The 9,691-nt window shown below is 37.7% G+C and overlaps 1 protein-coding gene across 1 annotated transcript in view; it reads right to left on the bottom strand.

Annotated features, from left to right (window-relative positions):
- Nucleotides 1-8,093: 8,093 nt before the first annotated feature.
- The window catches only part of FBXO48 (F-box protein 48), a 6,513-nt gene continuing 4,915 nt past the window's right edge, over nt 8,094-9,691 (bottom strand). The window contains exon 2 of the mRNA XM_006862999.1: nt 8,094-8,288. Coding sequence (XP_006863061.1) covers nt 8,094-8,288 — 195 coding nt within the window. The remainder of the gene's footprint in view (nt 8,289-9,691) is intronic.

Here is a 9,691-nt window from a genome sequence, read left to right as displayed (position 1 = left end):
AAATAATGTATAACCTTTTAAAAATAAGAACATAAGTATACATTGTTTCCTTTCCAGTACTATCTTCCCTATCATCCCAATTAGCATGTATCTCCATTGGAGTCCTGGGGTGGCACTGTAGGATAAGCACTCGACCATAAAGTCAAGGTTTGCTCAAACCTACCAGCCATTCCTCGGAAACTCTATACAGGGTTTCTGTGAGTTGGAACTGCCTCGATGGCACTTTACAACAACACACTCTACCCAGTGAATAATGTTCCCTTCCTCCCAACCCCTGGTAACCATCATAGAAATTTTATTATAGAATACATTTTTTTCTTGACTTTTTAGTGATCCCATACAGTATCTTTCCTTTTGCAATTGACTAATTTCACTCAGCCTAATATCCTCCAGTTTCCTCCATGTTATGTGGTATTTGCAGATTCATCATTATTCTTCAATGTTGCATAATATTCAATTGTGTGTATGCACCAAAGTTTGTTCCAGCTTTCCTCTGTTGATGGGAATTTAGATTGTCTCTGTATGTTTTTGCTATTGTGAATAACATTGCAATGAACATGGGAGTGCATATATGTTTGTGTTGTGGTTCTTATTTCTTGAGGATATATTCCGAGCAGATTGCTAGGTCATATGATGTTACTATTTCCAATACTCTGAGAAATGCCATACTGTTTTCCTCAAGTATTTTAAATGGTGCCTTTGGAGGTTAAAGTAGAAGTCTGTTGGGAAGACAGACCAAGGCTGTAAGTGGACTGGGATGAGAAGTCTCTTTGTGGAGTATTATATTCCCTGACATCACAGGCTATTGGTCAGTGTAGCCCTAACACCCTCAATGGGCAGGACAAGTTCCAGTTTTTTCATCTGCAACTAAAACAGTCTGGACAGATTCTGACTTCTGAGATTTTCCAATTAGGAAAGATGGCTCGAATGAGAAATTCTTTCCTCTGTGCTTCAGGTCTTTGCCTGGGTTTCAATAGAAATAATGCTCCCTCTGCTGGCAGCTGATAAGCATGAAAAGACTTCACAGATGATGTGGCAGAAATGACAGATGCCAGCGCCTTAAAGGTCTGGGTCTCTTCTCCATAGTCAACCTATTTGACCTTGCACAAGTTACTTTGTTTCTGTGAGCCTCAATCTCCACATCTTTAAATATGAATGCTAAAACTACCTTCCAGGACTGTTTGATGAGTAAATGACCACCAAGAATGTATGTAACCAATAGAAGATATTGTTACCATATGGTAGTTTCTGGCAAGAAAGCCCAGGTTATAAAGTGTAATATTCAATATTGCTGGTTTTTTTGGATTTGAGAAAATATACATGTATTAAGATCCACATATAAACCTGAGAATTTACTGTTATGGTATGTAAAGTAATAATAGTTTTAATCTTCTTAAAAACTCTCAGGTAAGAAATATATACCTTAAATCATAGAAGAGTCCCTTTATAAAATTTAATATTTATCTCAATAACAGCATTAGCTAAAATAAAAACTAATTTTTCCTTAACATAATTATGTGTCTGTACAGACACATACCATGCGTATATAGATGTATACAAGTGTGTGATTGAGAGAGAATAAGGGGCAAAGAGAGAATATGATAATGGAGAAAGACTAATAAACAGTTCATTAAGAAAGGATCAAGGTAAAAATGCCCATTTTACTATTTAACATCAACCTCTGGGGCATTAGTCAATATACCCAGTTAAAAGGGAAAAGAAAGAATTGGAAAAGAGGTAAAAGTCACATTTTTCTGTGAACCAATAATACATTTGGAAACCCCAATAATATCAATGATAACACTAATAAGAACAATAAAATAATTCAGTAAATTAGCAAGCTACTAATGTTCAAAATCAATATTGAAATTCCTTAATACTCTTTAAGAATCTTGCCTCTTTCACAAACTGCATATAGTATTTTATCTACAAGCAAGAGTCCGTCTTCCTTCTAGTCTACTCCACCCATTCATGTTTGCCGATGTCTATGGGTTGGCGTGATAAATGTTCAGCTCATCCTACGACCATACCATTAAAATGTTTCATTAAACTTCTGAACTTCTCTTTCTGTGTAGACTGTATTCATAGCTTCTAAGTCATTATCCAAATAGTTATTTTAATGCAATAATACTAAATTTAAAAAATCAAATGGAAGTTTATTCATATAACTTGTTGAGGCAATATTTAAAACTGATTGGTGTGACCCCAGAAGTAAAAACAATGATACTTATTGAGTTGTTTATTTTCAAGATTTTATCTAAAATAGAAAACATTTTTCATTCTCCTATTATCCTCTTAGAGACTAGAACAATTTGTGAAGACTAGAACAATTATTCATACATTGGCATTAATTATCCTCTCTATTTTATAGGTTATACATTTGTATTCAATACAGTTTTGTCCATAAGTGATACAGTACATTATATATATATATTCTGGATAAGATTAAAATAAATAATTATAGAAATCATTTAACAAATCTTTATGAAGTACCTACTACTTCACAACAGTAACAACTCTGTGTCTGGTTCTGGGAACCCCAAAAAAATAACAAATGGCCCTGCCATTAAGAAGCTCACAATCTAAAGTACAGAATGCAGTATGAGTGCTTTCAGAATGGTAAATGCAAAGAACGATGGGAAGCTTAAGAAGGCCAATTAACTTAGAATGGTGGTGGTGGTTGTGTTCTGTGGAGTTGGTTCTGACTCATAGTGACCCTATACAGGGTTTCTGAGGTTGAAAATCTTTACGGGTACAGAAAGCGTCATCTTTCTCCCATGGAAGTTTTGAACTCCTGACCTTGTGGTTCACAGCCCGATTCATAACCACTACACTACCAGAGCTCCTTAATTAGCCTAGAATAGGAGATAATAAAATTAGACGAATTTGCCAGGAAAAGAATTCATGGTGGGTGAGAGGATTCGCATTGCAGGTATGCCAACAGCCTGTGCGATTAGCTGAAATCTGTTGAGGTGAGGAGAGCAGGAATGACTGCAATCAGTGTTTTGAACACAATCAGGCCTCTACAGCTCTGCTTCTCTTTCCTTTTGGTTCTTTATTTTCTAACTGAGCATCTGTTCTCTCTGCATGGCAGGAAACAGTTTCATCATCAAACAGAAAAGAGCTCCTTTCGTTCAGTCGTGAAAGATGGTTTGGTTTGTGTATTCATCCCGGGGCCAATCACTAACCAGGTTGTTGCTGTCTAGTGAATTCCAACTCCTGGCAACCCTGTGTGTATGAGAGCAGAAATGCACTGCACAGGATGTTCAAGGCTGGTGCCTTTCAGCAGGTCTTTCTTCTGAGGTGCTTCTGGTGGGTGGGTTCAAACTGCCAACCTTTAGTTTACTAGTGGGGCACTTTAACTGTATGTGCCATCCAAAATTATAGAGATAGTAAAAAGATAGGTGGTTGCCAGAGTTTGGGGGCCCGCAAGAGAGGTAGTATAATGTAAAAAAACATCATGCAGAAGAAGCAAGGAAAAGGCATTGGGTTCGCTATAATTAGGGTGACTTCTACTAACAGGAAAGTGACAGGCAGGAAGGGAAGTTGAACAAAGACAATTCACATCCATTACATAAAAACAGACAAAAAATATAGGCATATATATGCTATTGTACAGCAGTGTTATTCACTAAAATGCTTTATTGTTGTTGTTAAGTGCCGTTGAGTCAGTTCCAACTTATAACAACCCTCTATAGGGTTTTTGAAGAGTGGCTGTTGAGTTTGAACAGCAGGCATCATGGTTCAAACCAATTTTGTAGTCCAGTGCTTATTCTACAGTGTTTTATAGCTTTCGTTTTTTCCGTGTATTGAACATTTCACATTTCAAAATGCTTTCTTCATTATCGTCTCAAATATGCTAAGTAAAGAAAATGAATTGCTGTTGTTGTCGTTAAGTGCCGCTGAGTCAGTTCTGACTCATAGAGACTGTATAGGGTTAGTGGATTTGAACTGCTGGCCTCAGGGTTAACAGTCCAGTGCTGATCTTACAGCACTGATATCTGATATTTGAATATTCTTTAGGTACCAGACTTCTAGATTCTTACTCTTCATACTACAGAGCATGAAGAAGAAAACTCCAGATCAACTACAATGTTTTGCTGACCATGGACTCAGATTAACAATCTAGACTGCTGTTGTTAAGAGCTGTTGAATCATTCTTACTAGAATGGTGGTGTTACTATTTTCCAAGGAGCAGCTGGTGGGTTTGAGTCACTGACCTTGTGGTTAGCAGTCCAGTGCTGATCCTACAGTGCCACACCAGGAGTCTACAACAATCTAATACAATGACTACTGTATCATCTGCTTGGAGTTCTGGGGTGGCACTGTGGGTTCATGTGCTGGACTGCAAGGTCGCTTCGAATTGCAAGATTGGTTTGAATTGCAAGGTTGCAATTCAAGCTCACAAGCCACTCCTTGGAAACCCTATACGGGGTCGCTAAGAGTCGGAGCCGACTCAACAGCACTAACAGCAACTACTACAATATCATCTACTTAAAAAAAAGAGAGAGAAAGAGAAAAAGATTATTTTTAAAAAATCCTTGAAATCTGTAAACTTTGACAAGTCAGATATTAAGGTTTCTCTGGAATAATTTTTTTTTTTTTTTTTTTTAAGATATGGAGAAAACAAAAAAAGAGCTAAAAGTTCTTTGTCTTGATATCTCCAAGTAGTTCACTAGATGGTGCTATAAGGTGGTTAGAAAGGTTTCCCCAAGGAAAAACATATGGAAACTGGAGGAATTTGAAACTATTACCCTTTAGGTCTGGAACTAAACTCAGTTTAGTGTTGTTGTTAAATGACATCCAGTCAGATCAGACTCATAGGGACCTGTATAGGGTTTATAAGGAGTGATTGGTGGGTTTGAACCACCGACCTTGCTGCTCAAACTGACCTTGCAGTCTGGGGCACTCTCCTGAAGTATATAGGGGGACAACAAACCTAGTAAGGTAGGCTCACCATGGAATGGACAACCATTCAGGATCAAAAGGGCAACATTTACCTAAGGACAGAGTTCAGAAGGGTTGGGAAGGAGGATGGAATGGAAATAGGAACCACAGGGAAGATATGGGATAACTGATAGTACACGGAGGAGGAGATTGTAATCATTCAAATTAAACAAAGTGTAAGGTCTGTTGAATGTGAAACTGATGATCTGCTCTGTAAACCTTCACTCAGTTCACACACAAAAAATGTTTAAAAAAAGAAAAATGATTGTAGTAGTTCTGCTAAGGACCAAAGGCCAGACATCAAGAGTAGGATGACATCAAGGATATCACATATGAAGACTGAAAGAAAGAAAAAATCAAAATGGATGTCACATGAGACTGAAAATTGCTACCAGGAATGGAAGAAATGATGAAGTTAAATAGCTGAACAGAAAATTTCAAAGGGCAGCTCAAGAAGACAAAATATTATAATGCAATATGAAAAGACCTGAGTTTAGAAAACCTAAAGGGAAGAAGATGCTCAACATTTTCAAACAGAAAGAACTGAAGAAAAAATTCAAGCTTCAAGTTATATTAAAGGATGCCATGGGTAAAACATTGAATGACACAGGAAACATCCAAAGAAGGTGGAACACAGAGTCATGATACCAAAAATAATTGGCTTATATTTAACCATTCATATGACCATGAACTGATAGTGTTGAAGAAGTTCAAGCTGCACTGAAGGCATTGATGAATAACAGGGCTCCATGAACTGATGAAATACCAACTGAGATGTTTCAATAAACAATTGTAACATTGAAAATTCTCAGTTGTCTGTGCCAACAAATTTGGAAGATAACTACCTTACAAACTGGAAGAGACCCATTCCAAAGAAAGATTATCCAATAGAATGCAGAAATTATTGAACAATATCATCACACGCATGTAAAATTTTGCTGAAGGTAATTTAAAAATGGCTACATTAGCACATTTACAAGGGACTTACAGAAATTCAAGTTGGATTCAGAAGAAGATGTAGAACAAGAGATACCATTGCTGATGTCAGATGGATCTTGACTGAAAGTAGCGAATACCTGAAAGATGTTGACCTGGGTTTTATTGACTAGACAAAGGCATTTGACTGAGTGGATCACAGCAAACTATGGATAACATTGTGAAGAATGGGTTTTCTAGAACACTTAATTGTGCTCATGAGGAACCTGTACATTGATCAAAAGGTTGTTTTAATAGGACAAGGAATATTGTGTGGTTTAAAATCAGGAAAAGTGTACATCAGGGTTGTACCCTTGGACAATACTTATTCAATCTGTATACAGAGCAAATAATCTGAGCAACTGGAACATATGAAGAAGAATGTGGCATCAGGATTGGAGGTAGACTCGTTAAAAACCTGTGGTTTACAGATGCTTGCTGAAAGCTAAGAGGACTTGAAGTCCTTACTGATAAAGATAAAAGACTTTAGTATAGCTCACACCTTAACATAAAGAGAATGAAAATCCTCACAAGACCATTCATCAACATCATGATAATGAATGAGGAAAGATTGAAGTTGTTAAGATTTCATTTTACTTGGACCCACAATCAATGCCCATGTACAGTTTGCTCTGTGGTGGCTTGTGTGTTGTTGTGATGCTGGAAGCTATGCCACCAGTATTTTAAACACTAGAAGGGTTACCCAGCGTGGGTAGGTTTTAGCTGAGCTTCCAGACTAAGACATACTAGGAAGAAGGAGAGGTGAACTACTTTTGAATGTTTAGCCACTGAAAACCTTATGAATAGCAGCAAAACATTGTCAGATATAGTACCAGAAGATTAAAACATTATGAACAGTACCAGAATATTGTCAGATATAGTGCCAGAAGATGAGCCCCTCAGGTTGGAAGGCACTCAGAATACAAGTGGGGGAAGAGCTACCTTCTCAAAGTTGTGTTGACAGTGATGATACTCTTCTCAAAGCAGACTCCAAGGAGATATATTGGCACGGTGGCAGCAGCAATGGGCGGGCTTAAGCATTACAACAATTGTGAGGATGCTGCAGAACTGGGCAACAATAACATTGCACTGGGCAAATCTGCTGCAAAAGATCTCATAAAAGTCTTTTTTAAAAAGTACTGAAAACCACAGATGGCGTCTGACCCTAGCCAAAGTATTTTCAATCTACTCTTATGCAGCTGGTCACCGAATAAGGAGGACTAAAGAAGAATTGATGCCATTGAATTTTGGTGTTGGTGAAGAATACTGAAAATACCATGGACTTCCAGAAGAAAGAACAAATCTGTCTTAGAAGATGTAGAACAGCTCCTTAGACGTGAGGATAGTGAGACGTCATCTCACATACTTTGGGCAGGTTACTAGGATGGACCAGTCCCTAGAGAAGGGCATCATGCTTGGTAAAGTGGAGGATTAGAGAATAAGAAGAAGATCCTTAATGAGATGGATTGACACAGTGACTGAAGCAACGGACTCAAGCAACAGTTATGAGGATGGAGCCAGCTGCAACAGTGTTTTATTCTGTTGTAGATAGCGTTGCTATGAGTTGCAACCAACTCTAAGGCAACAGACCGAAACAACAAGTTCTGTAGGGAGTTAAGTGTTCTGGAAACTGTCTACACATTTCCAGCCTCTGAAATCAACTGCAGACTTGTAGACAAGTATCAGGAATCTTAACATCGACAAGCTTTAGCTCTATGGTAAGATGGATTTTAACCTAAACCTCTCTACCTCACTTCACTGGCTCAACATATTTTAAAAGGGTCTCATTGTTTGACAATTCAATTGGGTTACACTGAAATGGAATTGTAAAAAGTTCTTAAAATGCAAAATTATTCATTTAAATATATTGGCATTAGTTGTTCTTTTTTTTTTTACCTAGTTTTCCCATAATCATGCCTAATATTAATTACATTTTCAAATGGCTTCCTGAGTTTTTGAATTAGCACCAAATTCATGACATTTAAAGTACTATAATATGGTAGCTCAAATACGTTAATAATACATTTAAAATTACTTTCAATAAAGTACTTCTTATAAAAATATCATTTCATGATTTGTCTACATTATAAAAAACAAGAAAAATGTTTCTAATAAAGTGCAAAATAAAATACAGCTTTAAATTTCATACTGTTTTCTTTTAAATGTTGGTTTTAAAATCTCAAGGTTACAGGACGTGTACTCTTTTTCCGTTCCAATTCTACTTCTAGAATTTCTCCCCAGGTATCGGCATCCATTGGGTGCATAGTTTTCTCTGGAAGGCTAATGGGAGAACATATGTTGCTATACCTGCCACTTAGCCATTCACGTTTCACTTTACTCTTCTGGTAATTCCTCAGCAGTGTTACCTGAAAGAGGCAAACCATGATCATTAAAACAGAATACAGTAGATGGTTAATGAGTTTGTTTGAAATAAACAAGATGGTTGATAGTGCTGAAAAGAAGATGAAGTATTTGCATTGAAATACATATTACACCCACTCCTCAGTTATTAAGACCAGGTTGTTATGACCTACCCTGATGGCTCAATAATCATGCTACAATTTGATGAACCTGACCTATACTCAGAGAGGTAGTTACTCTAAATACCAACAGAGAGGGTAGGAGTCTTCACATCAAGTATCAATGCTATCCCCTCTAAACACAGGGTAGATAGGGACAGGCAACTTAGACATTGGCTACCTGAAATGAGGGGGCGATAAAGGCATGAAGTATCTGGCTTACAAGGTTTCAAGAGGGAGTTTAGTTTAAGAGTATGGGGGGGAAAGAAAGCATCCCTACTGAATAGATTTCATCTTCTCTAGATGGGTCTGCTGAAAAGTGATGGGGATAAGATTCATAAGATTCAATAGTTAAAATTTGTTATCATGACTAATTGCAACTGTCACAGTTGTAAAGGTAGAAGTTTTGTAACAAAAACAGGGGAGTGGTTAATCTTACAGTCCAGAAACAGAGGAACCTAGGACCATCAAGGGAGAAGCACACAAGCAGAATGCAGGACCTTATCCAGAGAAGCAGCAACGCCAGAGATGGAGGCAGAGATGGGGGAGCGGCTGAGGACTCTAGATTTATGGGAAACAGGGACTAAGAGTTGGTGGCCAGGAGTCAGACTTCCAGAATATGCCCTTTTGAGATGTAAATTATTATATATGCCTTAGTGTTTGTTTGTTTTTAAAGCTAAACTGGCTAGAGAGAAATACTGTTAACTGATGGTACATGGAGGGGTCAAAAAAAAAAAAGTTGCTAGGGGGTAAAAAATCAACGTTTTTCTTTAAGCCTTTGTAGTGTATGGGACCTTAGCTGGAATCCTGAGCCCATCCTGAGCCCATACCTTCCAAGTTGTTATGTTTACATTTGAAAAGACATGTAGAACAACGCAGAACTGCTGAGAGAACAGGAGATTCATGATTAAAAGAAAACAGAAAAAAAGTGGACAGTTGGACTTTTTGAGTTTCAGAGGCATCAAAACAAGGACAGTTGGTCCATCAGAGAAAATCCTCTCCTAGGACGGAAAGTTAAAGGGAACCAGCGAGCCAATGCTCCATGATGACCAGCTGGGTCTAGTTGTGAGCGGAATTGAGGGAAATTCAGCAATGACTACATCTGTGGAAAGAGAAGATGGAAAAGCTCCATATCATCAGTGAAGACAAGACCAGGGGCAGACTGTGGAACAGACCATCAATTACTGATATGCAAATTCAAATTAAAGCTGAAGAAAATGAAAACAAATCTACGAGAGCCAAAATATGAT

This window comes from Chrysochloris asiatica, unplaced genomic scaffold, assembly GCF_000296735.1.
Source record: "Chrysochloris asiatica unplaced genomic scaffold, ChrAsi1.0 scaffold00052, whole genome shotgun sequence".
In the NCBI taxonomy this organism is placed as follows: Eukaryota; Metazoa; Chordata; class Mammalia; order Afrosoricida; family Chrysochloridae; genus Chrysochloris; species Chrysochloris asiatica.
Note: the sequence above shows the minus strand (reverse complement) of the source record. Positions and strands in the feature narration are given on the sequence as shown.